Below are 23659 nucleotides of genomic sequence, written 5' to 3'. Positions count from 1 at the left end.
AAGCTTGAGTGTGTGTACTGTGAATTTGATGTGGTTGAGGAATTATTTTGAAGACTGGTTTATTGGAAATGGAACAAATTACATATCTGAATTGTACGGTTTCCTGAGGATTCTTTCCTCTTGTATTAATCCCATTCTAATTTTCGGCTGTGATTTTATAATTATATTGCTGAATACTACCGGCCTCAATTTGCCAAGACATAGCTGTGAAATGTCACGCACTGATATTAAAGGAAAAGTTCACTGAAAATCATGTTTAGATCCTCACCCCAATTAAGTGTGTTAGTGAAGGAATTAAATCATGTTTGCCTCATTAAGTATCACGGTCACCATTAAAGCTAATGAACAGCTCACGGTCTACAGTTACATTACGAATTCTGATTTGATACAGTAAAATGCTGAAGCTTATTATTAGTAGTGCTTGCAATTGCTATAGCTTATACTTAAGGTTAAGGGTTTGAATGATCCTTAATTTATACATTTAAATTGCAGCGAATAATGCACAGAATCATTAGCACTACAGACAATGCACACATTCACAAACATTACGGTAAGATTAAAAAAAAAATTTTTTTTTTTGTCTCATGCTCAGTTTTTTTTTTTTTTTTTACTTTAATATATTTTAAAATGTAATTTATTCCTGTAATTGCGAAGGTGAATTTTCAGGAGCCATTACTCCAGTTTTTAGTGTCACATGATCCTTCAGAAATCATTTTAATATGCTGATTTGCTGCTCAAGAAACATTTATTTTTTAGTATTTTAGTGGAAAGCATGATACACCCGTTAGTATTTTTAATGAACAGAAGGTTCAAAAGAACAGCATTTATGTGAAATAGACATTTTGTAACAACGTAAAAGTCCTGGCTGTCACTTTTGATCAATTTAATGAATTCCTTGCTGAACAAAAGTAAAACAATAAATAAAATAAATACATTTTGTTGACCCTAAACTTTCGAACAGTCGTAGATATGTAAAAAAACGAAAAAAGGTACTAATAATGACTCTGCAGCAGAGCAAATAACAAAGAATAATAAAAAAAAAAATCTTCAGAAAAACAGAAATAATGACTATGACTCTCCATTAGCTGGTGTGCAAGTTTTTATAAAGTTGGGTGCACACTTTGTTTTTTTTTCTGTCCTTGACTGTTGCTTGTTAGATTGTACACAAAACCCAAAGAGGCATCTTGGGTAAAACCAAAGGCAGACAGTAGAACATCAATGGTCTTTTAAGTCAGACTGTAAGATATACATCATAACTAAGATTTTCATGACTGACAGTGTAGACTGTCCATTTTAAGTTACCAGTTGATGGCCAGTCTGCTGTCCTAATTTACACGTGAAACTGAAATACTGCGGCACAAACCAAAGTAAGTCCTTGCACTAATGATAACAGTCTAAAGCCTGGAGTCAGATGTGGCTGGGTAAAAGCAGTCTACATGGTTCTTTACTAGACAGCTGTCAGAACAGACACACTGCAGGACTGTGACCGACAATTAAGGACATAGTACTTTTAAGGTCAAGATAAATTGCTATGGCATTTAATGACAACCTCAAACTAAGCGTTACAAGATTATTTCTCTATGACCAGATGTTTCGTGACTTTAGCTCTTAAATTTGTCTAAAAGTAAAAAATTAACAAAATAAATGATACAGTAAATAAAGCAAAAAATTATTAAATGGAAAAACAACTAAATATCACCATGTACCCAATGCAAGACATTTTACTGCATGTCTAAGGGCAATTCTTAGGCTCCAAAAGATGTTACCTTTAAAAACGTCTTGTACCAACTGAATAATTTATTTTTCTGCAATCTAAACAGAGTCCGCCTGCACTTTGAAAGAAAGTTTGAAGGCCAGGTGCTGCCATGTGCACTTTTCACACTATAACTAACACACACATACAATCACAGTCCATGTATAGGTGCTCAGGTCCAAATAACACATCGGCACTCAAGTCACGTACATTCAGCTCTCAAGGGCACACTAGTGTCTGTCTGTCTCTCATGATCTCTTAATGAATAACTGCACAGACATTTCAACAGCTTATTTCCATCAGCATGTCTCCTTTCTCACCAACTCTCTGCCTCCCTCCTGCAGTCCTCTATCTCCGCTCTGCTTGTAATTTGGTGTTTGCTGTGTGCTGTGCTTGCTGTCAGTCACTGTAAGTGGCTGATGAATATTTACTGAGTCACAGCACTTTGATGAATGGCTGTAGTGGTGATGCCGAGGGAGAGGAGTGATCCCTGTTTCTCAGACACACAGACTCTTGCACCATTTTAATGCTGCAGAGACTCATGGTGCACGGCACTCTCTGAGTTAGTGTGGCAAAGGCAGGGTCGGTATCGGTGGAGGAAAGTAACAGACTAAAAAAAAACTGCAATGCCACTAACTTAACATTTTTCAGTAGCAACACTTCAGCTCAGCAATTTTCAAATCAGAGCAGCTTTTTCAGTAAACAGCTACTATTTCAAGCAATTAATCGCATGAGAAAATGTCATTATTTTGAATTGATTTTTAAAATATACTAAACATTACATTAAAAAATTCACCAATAATATAAATATTAGTTAAAGGCACAATATGTAATTTTCGCCGCTACAGGGCACATATTCATAATAAACAAAGAGACAAAGGCGTAGTTTGATCCGCAATCCGCAATCCGATGGGACTCGGGCAGAAATCATGTTCATGGATGAGCTAATGATTTAGTAACATAGTGGAATAAAGCAGGGTGAGGCTGAAAGCCGTCGAAGCGAAACGAGGCCGCTGAACGAGCGCGACACATGTACGGGCCGTGTCACTAGTTAAAATCGCTTATTTCTCTGGATTTATACATTCTTCGAAAAATGTAGGATAATGTAAGTACACAAATCAGCAAAATATATAACACCGTTCTAGTGGTTCTTGGAAATTTCAATAAAAAAATCTTACATATTGTGCCTTTAAATAGGAAAATTTATCAGTACATTTTTGATGCATTTAATAACTTAATTATACATTGCTTATGTGCCAAACAAATATTGCTGACTGACAAATGGGATGTACAATTAAGTAAAATATGGCAAAATAAAAAAATACAAAATTTTTAAAAATTAAAAAAGTAGTAGTTATATATTTTTATATTAGTAGTATATTTATTTGTATAAAAAAATACAAGTATAACATATACAATAAAAACCAGCAAACAAACAAGTTATATTACACAAGATGTTTTACATTAACATAAAAATTCAAAAACTTTTTCTGGCAAAATTATGTGACAAAATTATGTGTGTCTTGTCTGTATTTATTGCTGTCAAGGTATAAGCAGCTTGCCCATCACTGCTAGCTATGCTATGACTTTCATTCCACTTTTTCTTCCTGTTAAACTCCATCTTCCATTTCTTTTCTGACTCCTTACCGTGCGTTCACACCGCCGCCGTCGAGAGTGTCAAAGTGGCCGGAAGTCATTAATTTTCAATGTGAGCCAGCGTCGAGCAGCGGTACGACGCGTCTTGGATGGTGAGGGCATCGAGGAGAGTTAAAATCAGGTAAACTTTATGGTAATGAGCTATGACGCTGTTCGGCGGCAACCAATCGGAACGTAGAAGTCATCGGCACTCAAGTCACGTACATTCAGCTCTCAAGGGCACACTAGTGTCTGTCTGTCTCTCATGATCTCTTAATGAATAACTGCACAGACATTTCAACAGCTTATTTCCATCAGCATGTCTCCTTTCTCACCAACTCTCTGCCTCCCTCCTGCAGTCCTCTATCTCCGCTCTGCTTGTAATTTGGTGTTTGCTGTGTGCTGTGCTTGCTGTCGGTCACTGTAAGTGGCTGATGAATATTTACTGAGTCACAGCACTTTGATGAATGGCTGTAGTGGTGATGCCGAGGGAGAGGAGTGATCCCTGTTTCTCAGACACACAGACTCTTGCACCATTTTAATGCTGCAGAGACTCATGGTGCACGGCACTCTCTGAGTTAGTGTGGCAAAGGCAGGGTCGGTATCGGTGGAGGAAAGTAACAGACTAAAAAAAAACTGCAATGCCACTAACTTAACATTTTTCAGTAGCAACACTTCAGCTCAGCAATTTTCAAATCAGAGCAGCTTTTTCAGTAAACAGCTACTATTTCAAGCAATTAATCGCATGAGAAAATGTCATTATTTTGAATTGATTTTTAAAATATACTAAACATTACATTAAAAAATTCACCAATAATATAAATATTAGTTAAAGGCACAATATGTAATTTTCGCCGCTACAGGGCACATATTCATAATAAACAAAGAGACAAAGGCGTAGTTTGATCCGCAATCCGCAATCCGATGGGACTCGGGCAGAAATCATGTTCATGGATGAGCTAATGATTTAGTAACATAGTGATAAATAAAAAAAATGATGCGTGCACCAAGGTGTCTGAGATTGTTGGTGTTCCTGGTGAGTTGCTGATGTGCTTTAATGTTATAGTAATAATAATCTAATGATATAATAAATAATAGTATAATAGTCCCATTTCACTTTTAAACCTTTAAATTAATTTTCCTGATTATACTTACATTGAGTAATGTTTATACCTGATTATACTTAAGTAACATTTTCAATGCAGGACTTTTACTTGTATCAGAGTATTTTTACAGTGTGGTATTAGTGCTTTATACATTATTAGGTAAAGGATCTTAATACTTCATCTACAACAACATTTACTTGTAACGTTACCCTCCTTGTGGTCAGTCTGCACAAGATCAACAAGCTTGTTTGCGCTGCAAGATAAGCATTCGATCTACGTCAGAGCATCCATGAATCTTTCTACAGCGTTGTTGGCAGGGCGGCCAGAGCGCTTTTTGACGCTCTCGATGGCGGCGGTGTGAACGCGCAGTTAGTCTTTTGTTTCTAGGTCTTCTGTTTTATGTCAAGGGCTTACGTGCATTCTTGGTGGACTGCAGAGAACCAAATTCGTGTGATTTCCCACTTGCGCTTGGCATCTTCTCATCTATTAAAAGTTGAATCCCAGGTAGAGCAGGAAAAGCAGCAGGAATTGAGCTGGAATCAGTCAGTCGGGAGCGTTTGTAGCATTTTGTTTCTGTGCCAGCTGGAAACATGCTATCTCAAAGTAAACCTCGTAGCACGAAACGGAGAACAATAAATAAACACAAGTAACTTCAGAATGGTGCTGTGGGCTTTCCCTCTGCATGATATGGATGTGCAAAAGTACAGATTTTCAAAAATAAATCATTGGTAGGTTGCTTGCACATCGACTAATCGGTCTCAACAAAAGGCCCTGTGAAATTAGGGTGTCCTGACATCTAGATGAACTAGTTGATGCTACTAATCTAGGCGACCATCAAGACTCATTAATACTGCATGCTTGCCCTAAAAGCTGTGGAGAGGACTATGAATCTCCTTGAAGTCGCAGACAGCAGTTTTCTTCAGAAAAATGCAGCTATGAAAGAGGACATCACACAAGATGTGTAGGCTATACACACGTATTCACATGATTTATGGCACTACGCCTCGCGTGTGACACAAACAGTCCTACATTTTGCGCATACTAATTTATGCATGGTGAGTTCTGTTCTCAAAGAATCCATCACCTCAAACTCAGATGGCAGAGCTGGCACAACCTAACTTATTGAATGTGTTTGCTGGTTGCAGGAAGCGGTCTATTGACTGAGGTCTAGACTTTCGCCAAGCAAGAATGCAATATTTTTCATTTTTTATTAATGTTATCATTTAAACATTATTTAATTGAAATAATGTTTCTTTTTTTATTAATATTTTTGGTTGTCTAAATTCTCTAGTTTGTATATTAGTGTAGAATAGGGATATGCGTCTTTCACGCAGCATACAGCGGTGTTGTGCATTTTGACCAACTGATGGGAAAAGTATTCTTAAAATGCATTCAAAATTCTGAATAACTTGTAATATATAATTATTCATGGTATTTAGAAGAGCCCACGATAACAATATCATGCATATTCATTACCGTGATATATCGCATTACCGAATACTGGCACAAGTCTAGTGTAGAATAAACTGTTCAGTTGTGGTTAGTACTGTACAAGTGCTCAGTGAAAGGGGAACCTGTCAGATTTCCAAAAAAGGCAAATAGCAGGAGCGTCTGTAACTATAACAGCCCAACTGTTTGGTGTTTCGAGAACAACGGTCCTTACAGTTATGGGTACACAAAGCATGGCAAGACATCACCAAAGAAGAAAAGTGTCTGAAAACTCAAAGTGAATGATAGAGACCATTGAACACTCAGAAGGATTTTGTCCAAACAACACAGAACTACTGCAGCAAAAGTGACTGCAAACTTCAATTTTCACCTTGAAGAAACCGACCACAGAGAGCTTCACAAAGCCAGCCAATATTCAAGAAAGAGCTGCTATGACTAAAACATTAATCACACAGAACAATGCTAAAATGTGAGAATAAAAAATATGGTGATCATAAAATCTGGACAGCTGGAGCACCAAAATGAACTTCAATATCTGCCCTGGCCACACAAACCACCTGACAATCACTTGAATGACTTGAATATTATGTAATACATTATGCATAGTTTTGAAGAGAAGCAGATTCCCTCCTTCAACATCTCTTAAACTCATCTGGAAGATGTTCTGATTAACAACATTCCACTGTAGAGTATTCAAAAGTTGTATGAATCTATTCTAAGAAGGCTGGAAGCTGTATCAAGAGGCAAATGGTGGTAAAACACATTAATAAATAAATACAGCCTATTTCCCAAGCGTTCACATTTTTTTCTAAAATCAGTGTATATATATATATATATATATATATATATATATATATATATATATATATATATATATATATATATATATATATATATATATATATATATATATATATATATATATATATATATATTTATTTATATTCAATCAATTAAATGATATTTGACTGTGAAGCTGGTCTGTGATTAAAATTACCTTTACATTTTATTGTATCCCCCTTTAGGCATGTGTTCATGTTCGATTTTAGATTGCCTATTAAAGCTACTGAAGTTATCCGGGCAAAAGGAGCAAGTGGTTGTTGTTGTTTTTTTTAGTCAATAATCTTACTGGATTAATATTAATGACATAACACAGCATATCTACTGGGTCGCATTTACACTGCAAGGCCTAATTCACAGATCCAATATTTAATCAAATCCAATTATTTGTGCTGTTTACATTCACTTAAGACTGATTGTGTTTGTCAGTACATCGCTAAGAAGGGTATTTTTACCAATTTGTGCATTTCATATTACTATACTGTATAAATTCTGGTATGATTAGATCTTTTTAACTTTAATATTGACAACAATCTACAAACACTAGTTAAACCAGGACACATAATACTCCCCACAAAAAGAACATAAAAATTCCCTCTTCAAGTACAGTCACACATTTCAGAGACTAAATGAGCCTAAGCAACAAAAATTACATCTGCATTGTTCTCTGAAAAGAGGCCATTTGAACACAGACGGATGAATACATTACAGGCTTTAGCAGAAACGTGTCTAAGTGAGACATTTGGAGGAAAAACGCATGACTAACTGTCTAGTACTGCGCACACATCAGCATTTAGCACATGCTTGGGCTGTATTCTGCCTTAGTGCACTGCACAAAACTGGCATACTTCGCACGCAGATTACAAAAGCCTAAACCCCAGTGTTAAACTGCTTTGTCTCTGCATTGCAGGAGAGGCTAGCGGTGCTTGGCACCTGCCGGAGCCGAGCCGAGACATGGTCGCCCCTCTGCAGTCGTTTATGAAGTCACCACGGAGAAGACAACATGCCCCAGGCCTCATCCCCACCACTCATTAAATCATTAACACAGTGGGTCACGTACTGATGGATCTCTAGACCAAACCCCCCCACACACACACGCCAAGAGCACTAAACTGACATGCTGAAAAGCTGTGTATACTTCCCCATGTTCTCCACAGTCAAACAGAAAATCACACGCATCATTAAGGAAATATTAACCACCTAGGGAACGCAATTCGTTGGGCAGCACCGAGATGCACATATAATTGGAGATTTAGGCGAGGCTGGTGGCTGATGGGAATTACGCAAATGAGGTCATAAATACCGAAAATGAATGGAGAAGTCAAAAGCACCAGCCGATTGAGGCCATATTCTCTCATTGCAATCCTTTGTCTTGACAAAACTCCCTTAGACAGCTGTTTTCCCTCCTCCCTCTTTCATTCCTCATCACCTCCACATAATGACTACGGTCTATTCATTATATGAAATTTAGCTCACAATTGTATTTTTGAGTTTACAAAACTTTTCTACAAAAAAATTAAAGGGATTGTTCACCCAAAAATGAAAATTACCCCATGATTTACTTACCCTCAAGCCATCCTAGGTGAATATAACTTTCTTGTTTCAGACGAATACAATTGGAGTTATTTAAAAAAATGTCCTGGCACTTTCAAGCTTTATAATGGCAGTGAATGGGGGTCGAGATTAAGCCCAAAAAACTGCATCCATCCATCATAAAAAGTGTTCCACACAGCTCTGGGGAGTTAATAAAGTCCTTCTGAAGTGAATTGATGCTTTGTGTAAGAAAAATATCCATAAAACTTTATAAACCGTAATCTTTAGCTTCCGCTAACTGTCGTACGCGTGTCCACAAGAGAGTGGCATCAAGGGGATAACAGAGGACCTGGGCATAACATAAGCTGCAGTGAGAACATGCTAGTCTCGCAAGAACCAAGTTTTGTTTTCAAATCCTCATTTTGTACTTAATGTTTTAACCAGTGTTTTGTTTCTCTCTCTTCTGCGCTTCCACGTTTGTCGGCGTTCACTACTTTCGCCTACGTCATCCTCTGGACGCCACTCTCTCGTGAATGTGCGTATATGACAGTTAGCGGAAGTTAGAGATTATAGTTTGGATGGACTTCATCCATCCAACTTTATCTTAAATCCCATTCACTGCCACTATAAAGCTTGGAAGAGTCAGGACTTTTTTTTAATATAACTCTGATTGTATTCGTCTGAAAGAAGAATGTTATAAACACCTATAGGATGGCTTGAGGGTGAGTAAATCATGGGGTAATTTTCTTTTTTGGGTGAACTATCCCTTTAAGGGGAGATGTATTATTTTTTTAAATATTTTTTTACCTTATGCATGCATATAAGACCAGGTTCAAAGTTCAGAAGGTCACTCAAATCCTGGAAATATCACTTAATACTAAATTTGTGGTTTTCTGGACTGTATTATTGCTATAGTGAACACATAAGTTATGCTCAACTCTAAAAATAAAAACATTTCATCTGCAATATTTGCTCCTTGCGAACGGCATCTCAATCACAAAGTCTTTTTGTGCTACAAGAATCAGAAAAAAAAAATCTGTGGAATCCTGGAGGAACTTGCAAATGCTTCACCCTGCAAAATGGTACATTTTTGCGACAAGAAAACAGATTTTTTTGTCCCAAAAACATCATTAGAGCATCTACTGGCAGGGCCACCTGCTAGCGACCAAAATCAAAAGTGTGAACAAGGCTTAAGCACAGTCCCTTTCAACCAGTCAGGGACAACCGCTGAGCTCTCATTTTATAGCAGCGCTCATCATGCATTGTGCCCTTTTATTCCTGGGAACATATATGAGGAACAAAAATTACCCAGTTATGGACAATGGTCTGAGCATCAGACTCATGCTGAGCGTCCTCAGCTGATGAACTGCAGGCTGGTGGGTATTGATTAACCAGAGAGCTGATTAAAGACTCCGTAGTCTGGATGCTCTGCCTCTTATCAGCCAGCATACGTATTCTGACCTCAGCTAGCCCTGACGTTGCTATGGCAACTACACTGGACGTCAGGATGACGGAGAACACAATGGCCCGTCTCCAGCTGCGGGTCTGGAGGGCTGTGCCCAGGCTAAAACCGTCTAGATGCAGCCTTCTCGCTCTCTCTCTTCACACATCAGCACAGGATAGAACAACTTCCTGCTCAATGTGTGAAGGGTTCATACTGAGGTTAAGTTTAATCAGTTCATTCAGTCATGATGTGGTGGAAAGAAATGAAAACACAAAGCCTCACCGCTTAGGAAAATAAAAAATCTTCACCTCTTCATTGTCTGGTAAAATAGATCATCCGTCCCCATGCACACTGCCGTTCAAAAGGTTGGCTTCAGTAAGTGTTTCTTTTTTTTTTTAAGAAATTAAATTAATATTTAAATTCAGCAAGAGTGCATTAAATTGATTAAAAGTGACAGTCAATACAGTTCCAATGTTACAAAAGATTTCCATTTCAAATGAATCCTGTTCTTTTGAATTTTGTTCAAAGAATCCTAAGAAAACTGCATATGATTTCCACAAAACAGCACAAATGTTTTAAACATTGATAATACAAAATGTTTCTTGAGCACCAAATCAGCATATTAGAATGATTTCTGAAGGATCATGTGACACTTAAGACTGGAGTAATGATGCTGAAAATTCAGCTTTGCCATCATATGATTAAATGACATTTTAAATAGAAACCAATTATGTTAAATAGTAATAATATTTCACAATATTACTATTTTTACTGTATTTTTGATCAAATAAATGCAGCCTTGGTGAGTATATGAGAGACTTTCTTCTCATCAAATCCAAATTAATAAACATTCTAATTTTACTGTAAATCGGCTCCATATTAGAACTCGAATTTGTACAATATATCAGTTTATTTTTATACACTATACAGGATAAGGCAATACACAGTTTATATCGATATACAGTAGTTTGAAATTGCAAGCACACCTGAAAAATAGTGGAGGACACAGAATCAGCTGCTGTGGGGAAAATGCATAAACCAAATTGCCCTAAACATGAAACATGCTTTATGTTAAAAGCTTCAAAATAATTTTGTAAGATATAGTTAACAAGTTTAAGGCAGCCTTCCCAGTCAGATGCTCTGACAGGTATTTGCACTGTTTAATGCATTTGAGACGTGTTTTCCTCAGTGCATAACTTCTCCATCTTTAAATGTTAGAAAGTCATGCAAATATTTTCTTTTTCCTGTCAGGAGTGGACAAGTCTTATCATACAGACTTCAGTGTATGAGCGCCGCCACATACAGTACATGCGCCCCAAACAGCTAAAATATTTGTTTTTGGATTATGTGTGCCATATGTAGCATTTTAAACCTACAAGTAAGTGGGCCCTATCATACACCCGGCACAATGCGCGGCGCAAGTGTTTTAGCTAGTTTCAGCCCGACGCAGTTCTCATTTTCCCGTGCTGCGCCGCGTTGTTTAAATAGCAAATGCGAGATGACACTCTGATTGGTTTATTGCACGTTACGCCCAAAAAAACACCCATTATTCATTAAGAGAATAGGGACAACCCGTTCGACCGTTTTCCCATTGTTAAACTAGCAAAAGTGGATTCGGACACGCCCTGAGTGCACCTGCGCCGTGCGCTTTAGACCATGCACTTAAATCGTTAAAATAGGGCCCAGTGTATTTTTATGATAGCAGAAACTGTAAAGGGACCACTGTAATGGGGTAAATCAAATATAGGCTAATATTATTACTATGCTTCATCTTTATTTTAGTGATTTTAACTTCTGCTTTAAACAGCATTTTGTTTTGTTTTTATATTGTAATATTGTTATGTTAGAATGTAATGCAAATTTAACCTTTTTTGGACATAAAATATTGCATAGCCTATGTAGTTATAGTACAAGCACTATTTTTCATAGCGTTCAATATGCACATTATTTTAGGACCGGGTGTGAAATGACCTTTTTTTTATTTTTTAAACAAATACCAAAAATTTAAAAAATAAATAAAAACTGAAAACCTGTAGAAAATACAGTGTGTGTATATCAGCACTCAGCCTAAAAATACTGATATGATTTTTTTGATCGCTCAGCCCTACTCCATTTTAAGCATTAAATCATAATACATCAGAAACAGATTGCACCGCAGTGTGACCACATGTTAACGTGGTTATTTTAGTATCGTGTTATCACATGCGTAACGTTGGCAGTTGGGTTACGTGATCTGACCCTGGGGTCCGGTCTGAGAATATTCCCCGTAAACAGGGTGTTTGTTTACAGATCAAAGTGTTCACCATCAGCAATCTATCCAGACAGTGCCTTCCAGCAGCAGAGTCTCAGGCTTTTATGGGTCAAAAGTTTTTTCACACACACAAAGAAAATCAATGGATATCGATTCAAGGATCAATATGGGCGAGTCCTTGTCCCACCACAACAGTGAACCACTGGAATGTCAGAGTCCTTTTGACCAACACGTCAGATGTACAGCCAAGTGGTCAAAGCCCTAGTGTGGTATCACAGCTGATCAGTACTCTTAAACATGGTTTGAACATGAAAGGCAATGTGTTTTGAAACATAGTCTACCCAACAAGGGCTTGTTGGAATGTCACAAAGATTACAATTAAGGATGTACAAAACAAAACTAGCTGACTAGATTGTCTTTAAAGGGATAGATCACCCAAAAATCATTTACTCATCCACATGTTGTTCCAAACCTTCATGACATGAACTATTGTGGAACATAAACACTTGTTTGTTTTTTTTATGTATTGTTGAATTTTCCAACAATTCATATGTTGATTTTCAGACAGTGGGGTCCAATGTTGAATTTTCATTTTATAGACAGAAAAAGTTCTTCAAAATATCTTCTTTTGCGTTCAGCAGACAAAAGTTTGGTTTTAGAACGACATGAATGTAAGGGGGAAAAAAATCATTTTTGGGTGAAGTCCAGATTCACTTTACAAATGTTAAGGATGTTGCCATTTATGCTTACTTCATCCATTATGCATTGTGTTTTTTGTATATTGTATTTACTGTCTCATAGATTTGTCTGCAGTATTAGGCTAAATAATGTTTCTAAATGCTGAATGTTTGCAAGGTTTCCTGAGAAATATGAATTCTCTCTCTGTCCTGCAAATGAAAATAGGCAGTAATAGTGAATTTAGTCTGGTCCACCAGAAACAGGTCAGTCCACCAGGTACAGGTCAGATAAGTAGCAATAAATTAACTAACAGATACACAACAAATTGGACAAAACTATAACCTTTTATTGCACAAAACTATCATAATCCTCACAAAAGCCTTGCGGATTATGCATAATAATGGAAACGTCACTCACAGCAGACAACATGAACTCCTACGGTAATTGTTTTGACATTTACTGGCACTGGATTTTTTACAAAAGCAGTGCTTTGATGGAGTAGCAGAGTATTTTAAAGGCAAGGAGTTTACAAACCCAACCCACCGCAGAGGGTTTTAACATGATCTGAAAAGTTTTAATGGACATCAAAACAACAAGAATGTTAAAAGCCTGTTTTTAGTATGCTGCGCCATCAATGTTTCTAAAATCACTGCTTCTAAAAATATTATGGCTAAGCAACCAAGAAAAAAAACCTAGGTAAAACTCGCGGCACTAACTGGCTATTTAGTTGTTGAACAATCCATTCTAACCCACTTGTAATGTTGTCAGATTGCTAAAATACATCAGCAAACATCATAGATGTAGGGTGGGGAGGATAAATTCAGTCAACAGAAAGTGACATTATGAAACTGTCAGCACCACCAGCTCACTCATTAATAATGGCTCTATAAATAGTTTAGGCTGTTTTTCTATTTCAGGCTAGCCAAAAAAACAAAAAAAAAACAACAACATGATATTCCCACAAGCAACAATTGTAGTGAGATTAAAGAGCATTTGAATTAGGAAATGAAAGCTTGTTTATCTTTTAACCTATTTATATTTAAATATTATATAATAATATAGTAAATACATTGTGTACACATGTAATTTATGGTATATTAGAATTAATTTTAAGAAATTTTTTTTTTTTTAAACATTTCCTTCATTTGAAAGCTCTTTCCTCTTATTACAATTGTTGCTTGTGGAATTATAATATATAGTTTTTTTGTTAATAATATAGTAAATACATTGTGTACACATGTAATTTATGGTATATTAGAATTAATTTTAAGAAATTTTTTTTTTTTAAAACATTTCCTTCATTTGAAAGCTCTTTCCTCTTATTACAATTGTTGCTTGTGGAATTATAATATATCGTTTTTTTGTTTTGTTTTGTTTTTTTGCTAGCCTGAACCAGAAAAGCTGCCTAAACTATTTATAGAGCCATTATTAATGAGTGAGCTTATACTAAAAGTTTTCCTCATGATTTGAGTTTAATCTGGGTGTGCGAAACAAGCCTGCCAACATAATTACAATTAAAATAGGACAAAGTGATCAAAAGATCTTGCAAACTCAAAAGACAAGTGCATAATTTTTTGGATGTTAAAATACTTTCTCCTATCATAGTTTAATAAGTACTGTGTTTGCTTGAGCATCCCGACCAGCCAGACACAGGAACACTGGCTCAACCAACGGCATAAACAGTGCTTTTGAATAGAGAAGTGGTGTTTCTCTTCACTTGAAGACAGAACTTCAGATGGAGCAAAGCACACAGTGTTCAGGGTATATGAGAGTGAAACCTCTGGAAAAGAAGAGCAAAGTCATCCAGAAGTAGATTCCTCCAGATTCTATCCAAGACACACCTACGTACGTTCAAACAGAGTGATCGATACATGTATGGCTGAGGAGTTCATTCCACGTGTTAGGTAGAAACAGAGAGGCTTATTAAATATGAAACTGAAGTGTGAAAGACACTTCAACACACCGCACTGCAGCATGAGGTGCCGAGTCTCTCACATCTCCCTTGTTCTTCCACACTCTCTCTCCTTCTCATATCTTTGTTCTTCTTCAAAAGCACCCTCATATTTTGTTTAAACCACAGAATTGCATCATATGTGTCTCACTGGTATCTCAAAGAAAGAACAAATAAAACCTCATCCTAAATCTTACGTAGCAAGTTTATGAGGAAAACTGCTTGAGGTCGATTTGCAAAACTAAATATTTAAAGACAAAATGAAACAGCATTGAAAATGAAACACATACAAAAAGTTTAGTAATGTGATGAGATTTGAGTGAAAAGTTTTGAAAATATTCAGAAATAAGGTAGGACGAGACGTGATTGGCTCATTTAAAAAGTAGGTATTTATTAATATATTCCAAAACCCCCTTTCTTTAAACGAGTCCGTAATATTGCTTCCTCCTAGCAAAAAGTCCATTACTCGTTGTCCTCTCATGTCAGAATCCACAGACATTTGTTTAGAACTGTTTTGGACCATTTTTGCTTATAAACGGTGCTTGATATCTGTATATTTCTCTCCTGATTCAGACTAAACAACTTTTCACTTGAGAAAGTAATATTATGGATAGAGGATTAAAATGTCTTAATGATTATTTTATTACAAACATACAGCTTTTCGCTTGACAAGACATTAATTGATTTGCACTCTGTTTGCACTCTCATTCTGATGGCACCTATTCACTGCAGACAATCCATTGGACAGAAAGTGAAAAACTGCTAAATTCCTTCAAATCTATTCCAATGAAAAAAAAAACTCAGATGGCCTGAGGGTGACTAAATCTTCAGCTAATTTTCATTTTTGGGTAAACTTTTCCTTCTTGGGTAAAATATTCCTTTAAGAATGTGCAGTCAAAGGTTTGTTTATCTGCATTTCACAATGGCTTTCAATGCAGCTCATCCTATCAGGATTCAGAACTATTTATTTTATACTATTCTTTTTCCCTGCACACACAGCCTTAGTTACATAAGCAGCAAAGAAAGACGCAAACAGGATCAATTGTGATTTCTTTGTTCAAGCACGCTCGCATGTACACACACAGATCAGATTCAGTCCCAGTAGTCGAATCTTGTTTAGCTCTGCAGCTGAGAGCCAGCGATAAACAACACACACAAACAAACACAAAAATGATTATAGGGACGGCGAACTGCACAAGCACGTCTCATCTTTCGAGAGTGCGAGCTGCAGATGGCACACAAAAGTGGATGTAGATGGGATTGCCTGTGTCTGTCCTTGCCAACCTGAACCAAATCATCCCCCAAGAGCAGTAATTTACATGTAAATGAGACTCCAACATGCATGTGCTTACTTACCGAAGATATTGGTGGAATGTCCTTTCTTGGCGATGGGTTTGAGCTCGTTGTGTCCCCAGCCGTATTGCCTGTAGCTGTCCCACGCATGTTTCATCATCTAGAACACAGAAATGACAGGAAGTTAGCTTTGCCCATGAATATATCAAGAAGTATAGTGAGTATCTGCATTACAGAACCCTGATACAGCCGCATCCTACTGATTGGTTCATCTACAGCTGCCTGCCTTCATGACATCTTCATTGAAAACCTTTTAAAAACACCGCCTGGAAACAACCCCATTGTTCGAAGCAAAATATAGCAACATGAAAGCCAAAAAAGCTGCTTGGTCTGATAATGTATGATGCGTTTTAACAGGGTAGAATAACACAGGGATGCACAAAGGCCTTTGATGTGAAAGATGAAGTGTCGCAGCAGAGATGTCCTGTTACCCAGAAGCCCCCGCTGTGACTGTGACCGCGTCTGCTGCGCTGTCGTTCCCCTTTCAGGTCACTGGCCAGCAGCACCCTGTCGATGTATCTTCACTCTGTGCATGTGTGTTTTTCTTTTTTTCCCCCTCTGGGGAAAGATGAATGGACACAGTGTGTGTCTGCGTCTCTAAGCGTGTCTTTGTCTCAGCTGTGGCTCTAGGCATCCTCTCTCTGAGCTCTCTTGCTCGCTCGCTTCCATTAAACGGCTGGCTGAAATTCAGCTCCGAGCCACTCCACATTTAGACATGTCTTCAAACATTACCACTTTGGAGTAATACTTCCTCCAAAAGCAGAACGCTTGTGACAAGGCTGATAAGGTGCGTGAAAAGCACAAGAACTAAATTTCGGTTCTGCTGTAAAAGCTAGGGCTTGCTGTCTACAGCCTATGCTTTATAAAGTAAAATTTCACCAAAACAGGGTATATTATTGTCGCCTATTGTTTAAAATGGCCTCAGCATAGGGGAGCATGCCAATGATGCCTTAACATGCTGACTAGCCAGGCTAAGGCTTGGAATGGAGCTTATGAACACAGATGCAGTAGACGTCTCTATCAAGTGTTGTTGTAGGCTGCCATCCCAAGCACAAGCCATGATTTTGCTCTGCTGTTCTCAGCCTAAAAAGCAGAAACCCAGGAGGGAGCCAAGGCAATGAAAAGGAAGTCAATAATTTCATTTTGTTCTCTGCTTTCAATCTTTCTATGGCACGCTGTGCTCACAAAAGATTATTAATTACCACAAAGCAGTCTTTCCTCTAGGTTTCCAACGGACCGAAGACTAGCGGCTGATTAGAGTCTGATTGTTAAACCCGTTTAGGGTAGAAAAATTAAAGCCCGTGATAAGCAAGAAGTCTAAAATATGAACTGTAAGCAAAGGGAGAGCTATGAGTCTACAGATTTCTCTTTCCCTTTCCTCTAAATTCCCACTTGATCATGCGTAACTTCCAACCTCTCTCATGTTTTATTCAAGGGCTGTTCAGGGTCGTTCTGCCTGTCAATTAACAGTTGTTTTGACTAAGTGGAGGCCTTGTGAAGCGTTGAGAGCAGAGCCTATCCGACACGAAGGGAACTTAAACTGGCGGTTAAATTAAGCCCAGGCTTTTAACTACCCCCTGAAGATGTGTCTACAGGGACACTAACGCATGAGAGATGAACAAGGTTAGACAGTCACGAGTGGCCTGAGGGGTGTGTTTCTCTTTTTTTGCGCTAATTCTGTGAAAACGAATATTCTGTCATTATATACTTATCCTAATGTCATTCAAAAATTGTATGCTGTTATTTTTCCTCTGAAACAAACAAAAATTTTTTTTTAGAAGAATAGGTACACAGCTGTTTTCCGTACAACTCTTCAAAGAAATCATGTCTGTGAAGCTAGAAAAAAAAACATTAACACTTTAGTATAGCAACTAATTCTCACTATTAACTAGTTGCTTATTAGCATCCATATAATTAGCATATTGGCTGTTTATTAGTACTTATAAAGCACATAATCTGCATGACCATACTCTGCATCCTTAATTCTACCCAATACCTAAATTTAACAACTACCTTACGTTTTGCCGATATTATCGGCCGATATGAGCCTGTCGCCGATATATCGGTATCGGCGAATATGCCGCCGATATGACAATTGTTTTACAGAACATATAACGCAGATAAAATGCTTGAAATGGTGTAATTACTTAGTTTGTCCAGCAGAGCGCGCTCCATTGTTTGCTACTGGCGACCTGGATGAAACGTTTTAAAGCTTAGTCTATGGAAAACCATTGAAACTTTGAACGGCCATATCTCGTAACGGCGAGGCGAATCCGCACCAAATTCGGAGGATCCCTTCAGCTCGAGGAACCCTATCGAACGCGAATCGAGTGTACGTCTAGAGGCCCTCTTTTGAATAAGACCACCCCCACGTCGATATCCCCCGGGCTTCGGGAGTTACAGGTGGTTAAATTCGTTGTCCGGCGCCGACCGATTTAGCGATCCCGGGGGGCTACCGACGCGCGGAGGGTGGCGTTCGAGAGGGCTCCTCGAGCTGAAGGGATCCCCCGAATTTGGTGGAGATCCACCAGCACGTTCACAAGATAGTGACACCAGTCAACACTTTCACATCAGTAAGGAGGCCTCTTGTTCAGGCAGCAGCATTTAAGCGTTGTCTTATTCGATCGTAAGTGCCCTGCGAAGTGGACTTCACATGAAATTCCGCCATGATTCCAGTTAGTACCAGTCAAATGTTTGGACACACGAATGGGAAAGTGTCCAAACTTTTGACTGGTACTGTACTATAAAATACACAAAGAATATCTGCCTTTTTTTTTTACTCCCTAATATCGGTATCGGCCCAAAAAACACCATATCGGTCGGGCTCTATTACTAACTATTAATAAGCAGCAAAGTAGGAGTTTATTGAGGCAAAAGTCGTAGTTAATGGTTTGTTAATAGCGAGAACTGGACCTTAAAACAAAGTGTGACCAAAAAAACAACTACCATAAAGAACCATAAAAGCAGTCCATGTGACTAATGCGCTCTATTGCAAGTCTTCTGAAGCTATTTCACTGTTAGCGATTTCTGTAAATTACACAGTATTAATTTTCATTTGTGTTCTAATAATGAATCAGTTTTATGGGTTTTTAACAACATAAGATTTTCATTTTGGCTGAATTAATGCTTTAAAAAGTCTTTACAAAGAATGGTCTAATGAATTATTTCTTTTATGTGAAGGTTCATTGCGAGGATCAATCCTGTCAACAGCACGTGCTCTGCAAAATTCCAGATCAGCAAAAGAAGTGGGAAGATGGTGCAAAGGAGAAACTCTGGCCTGAACCCTCATGTGTCCTCCTTTATTAAGGAGTTTGTGTATTTCAGCTGGCAGCTTTGAAAAAAATAGTCCATGCTTCTTGTGTGTAACAAAAGTTTGAGTTCTTTTTGAAGATTCACTATCGTCACTATTCACTATTATCATAATATGTTGTGCTTAGGATAAATTTTAAGAATTTTTTCTAACTATAATAGTTAGAATAGTATGTAATGTATATAATAGTTTATAACAATGTTTTGTTTGAGTCGTAACTGAATCTGTGAAAATATTAAAATGTTATTGCAAGGATTACAATTGAACAATTAAAACATTAAAAGTTATACAGTTGTCATTGCTTATTTTCAGTTAAATTATATATATATTTTTCTTGTATTTCAATATGTTACTGGAGAAAAGACCATAAAAGTACAGTATATTTTACAGTAAAAACTGTAAAAGTACAGTAATATACTGTAAATACATTTACAGCAAGTTAAATGGTACTGTAAATATTAATACAGTCTTTTTACTGTAAGTTTAATTTACAGTAAGTTACTCGCGAACTGCTGCCAGTAAGTTACTGTAATTTCTACAGGAAATTTTTAACAGTGAGCTTTGTGTGAGAAACGTACTGAAATTTAAACCATTATTCACCAATAAACTTTCCCTCCAGCAAACTGTGAGTTAGTGTGCTGAACTCGGAACAAATCAGTCTGATTTGTGAATCAGATCAATCAGTTCACAGAAAAGAACTGGATCAACAGAATGATTAATTTAATGATCTGTTTCCAGAGTTCAACACAAGATATATGGACCACCTTTATGTAGGCCTATATCTTGATATATGGAAATCAGCTCTCAATATTCTTTAAAAAAAAGCCTCCTTTTTGAGTTCCATGGAAGAAAAAAAAACATCAGAGTTTTGAATGAGTAAATAAGAGTTTTTGAGTAAACTATTAATTTAAAGTGCCCTTTTCAAATAATTTTATTATGCAGAAAATACAACTCGACAATTTGGGTAAATTAAGAAAAAGGTCACTGCGCTTTTCAGAAATGAAAACAATTTTTTTACAATATACAATTTTTTTTTTTCTTTCTTTTCTCCTCAACGGAAATAAAACGAATACACTAAAGAGAGGGACAAGAGCGAATGAGCGAGAAACAAATGTGTAATATGAAAGACAGCACTTGAGTTACATGTAAATTTTAGAAAGGCATTATGACCCTTCATTGATCATTTCACAGTATTCCTCCATGGACTGTGTGTTCATTCAGTGTCTCACCATGCAGTGCTGAAAGACTAGATCATCAGGTTCCTGAAAAATGAGGTTCCTGAAAATGAAGGCTGCACCGTATCGCTGAGTTTGAAAGCGCATTTAGTCTTAATTAAAGTCCTAAATGAGCACCCATTTCAGCAGTCCTTAAAAAAAAAATGCAATGACTAAGCATGCACACTCATGCAGATTACCAGTGCTTAGTAAACACAGAAAAACCTCTATGGAGGCCTCATGCGAGAACTCCAAAATTAACGTAAAAGCCTAAAATTAAAACAGATCTACATGAAACATTTAAGTGACATGGTTTGGATTCAAAACTGAAAATTTGGACCTCTCAACACAAAGCCCATTTGTACAACACCATTCAAACCACACTTTCTTTCTCATGCCTTCCTCATTTATGGGCATTGTGCAATGCAATTTCCAGATATTAATTTTTTTAAAGCTATCTGTATTCATCAAGCAGTTTTGTAGTTTACTCTGTAAACTCAGCATTCGGTGCATCCCCACAAAGCGACTAACTGATTTACTGGATCGGTCCCTATGGATCGGCAGTCGTGTTCATATCAATTCCAGAACAGACAGATACGATCATCTCCACCCTCCCATCAATCGAACACAGTGCAATGTAGAGAGAACAAAGAGAGCGATAGATGAGCCTTGTTGGTGCTTTCTGCTCAACTGCTTGAGCAATGGGGCTGGCCCATTGCTCAACTGCTTGAGCAATGGGGCTGGCCCATTGTGCATTTCAATTACCATCCGGCTGCCGGCACACTTGTTTGAACAGTGATCAGCGCTCATATCAGCTCTGTGGGTGGATTGGTTATGCCTGTTAGGCCCTGCCTTCAGACTCCATGAAAGTCAGAGCGTAAAAAAAATTAAAATGTATGTTCTCAAAACATGTAAGTGGTTACAACGTATCACCCTCTTTTCTGAGGGTACCGCCACCTTTCTTGAAACCCTTTGCTGCTTTCAGGCACTCTAATATGATTTTTATCATATTATCATTGGCCTATTATTTTTGGAGTGCATGATTGCCAGGGAGCAGCAAAAGCACTTGGGGCATGTGCTACAAGGTGCATGCTGATGGTTTTTCCACTGTGCACTGGGATTTAAGCGTGAGAGGGAGATCCTTTTAGAGCACATCACACTGCCTGGAAGGATTCCTAGAGCAAAGACAAAACCAATGCTGGAGCAAAGGATGGAGACAGAGAGCGAGACAAAAGAAAGCCTACAATAGGTTTCCAAAGAAAGAAAGAAAAATGAGAAAACAAGGGAACAAAAGGAGGAAACAAGAGACAAGAGACAAGGCAGACAAAAATTCGGTAGAAAGAGGTGAGTGGGAGAATCAGTCGTTTCGGTATGGATGAGCTCACTCTTAGACCCCTACACATACTAGAGTTTTTGATGCAGACTATGAAAGTGCGAGACTACAAAACTGCCTAAATGACTAATTGAAAGGATAGTTCACTCAAAAAATGAAAATTCTGTCATTTGTTACTCTCATACCGTTTAAAACCCGTAAGACCTTTGTTCATCTTCAGAACACAAATTAAGATATTTTTTATACAATTCCGAGAGCTTTCTGACCCTCCATAGACAGCATTGCAACTGACATGTTCAAGGCCCAGAAAGGTAGGAAGGACATTGTTAAAATAGCCCATGTGACATCAGTGGTTCAACTGTAATGTTATCAAGCTACGAGAATACTTTGTGTTTAAAGAAAACAAAAATAACAAGTTTATTCAACAATTTCTTCTCCTCTGTGTCAGTCTTTGAGGCACATTCACAACAGTACCATGACGCGTGCGTGTGTGCTCTTCTGATTGAAAACAAGCCGCAGCGCATCCGTGTTCTACATCACAACGTCAGCTTCTGCATCAGCAGCACCACACGTATGTGTCTAATCAGGGTTAGAAAGCTCTGAAATTTCCTCAAAAATATCTTAATTTGTGTTCTGAAGATGAACAAAGATCTCACGGGTTTGGAACGACATGAGGGTGAGTAATTAATGACAGAATTTTCATTTTTGGGTTGAAAATTTGGGTCGGGCTCTAGTTTTGGGGATTATCCCTTTAACTAATCTGTATGTTTCAGTTCTGTTTCAGACAGATTCGTTAAAGGGGTGGTTGACTGCTTTTTTTCTAGGCTTGATTGTGTTTATGGGGTGCAGTCTAACATGTGTTAATGCTTCGTTTAAAAGAAAAAAAAAAGCATTATTTTTCACATAATTTACCTTTATTCTACACCGCTCTGTCCCTTCTCCTTTGAACGCTCGGATCATTTCCTGTTTTTATGAAGCTCCTCCCTCAGAAATACACAATGGGCTCAGATTGGTTAGCTGGCCCAGTGTGTTGTGATTAGGGGTGTGCCAGTACGAGTATTGGTACCGAACGATTCACAGTGCAAATACCAAATGGAAGTGATCATCTCTATCCCCTTGGAGTGGGGACTTTGGAGTGAGCAGGGCACATGCGTGCCATTATGTAGTCGTTTGGAATGCACTTGGCAAAGGGAGCGATGTAATTTCCTCATTATCTTCAGCTGGGATGTTCCCGTGACAACGCAGCACGGTGTCCGTCAGCAGATGTCGCTGTTTTACTGTCATAAATTCCTTTTTATTGTTGTTAGCATAACTGTTGCAAATAAACATACATTTTATATTTTAAAAAGTTTTTAAAATATGCTATATAATATATAAAAACTAAGATATAAAAAACTTTTTAAAATATTAAATTTTCAGCGATGGACGGGTTAGTTGTCACGGGAACATGCCAGCTGAAGATAATGAGGAAATTACATCGCTCCCTTTGCCAAGTGCATTCCAAACGACTACATAATGGCACGCACGTGCCCTGCTCACTCCAAAGTCCCCCTCTCCAAGGGGATAGGGATGATCACTTCCATTTGGAATTTGCCTGTGAACCGTTTGGTACACGATACACGTACCGTTACACCCTTAAACTCTGAACACTAAACAAGTAATGTTCATGAAATATAGTGCACATGAGTCTGAACTCCAATTAATTCCTGTAGAACATAAAATATACAAAGCATATTTCTGTCAGGACCACTATCGTCAAAGATGATTGACAATTAGCATACAGTTTGGATTGGCGGTATGGTTCTGTTC

General features: G+C 37.7%; 1 protein-coding gene across 1 annotated transcript in view; it reads right to left on the bottom strand.

Annotated features, from left to right (window-relative positions):
- Positions 1 to 23659, bottom strand: part of LOC107668846 (mannosyl-oligosaccharide 1,2-alpha-mannosidase IB-like) — a 125421-nt gene that overhangs the window by 41871 nt on the left and 59891 nt on the right. Inside the window, exon 4 of the mRNA XM_016460860.1 lies at positions 15997 to 16093. Coding sequence (XP_016316346.1) covers positions 15997 to 16093 — 97 coding nt within the window. The remainder of the gene's footprint in view (positions 1 to 15996; positions 16094 to 23659) is intronic.

This window comes from Sinocyclocheilus anshuiensis, unplaced genomic scaffold, assembly GCF_001515605.1.
Source record: "Sinocyclocheilus anshuiensis isolate Anshui unplaced genomic scaffold, SAMN03320099.WGS_v1.1 scaffold136, whole genome shotgun sequence".
Taxonomy (NCBI): domain Eukaryota; kingdom Metazoa; phylum Chordata; class Actinopteri; order Cypriniformes; family Cyprinidae; genus Sinocyclocheilus; species Sinocyclocheilus anshuiensis.
This window is presented reverse-complemented; position numbering and strand designations above follow the sequence as displayed.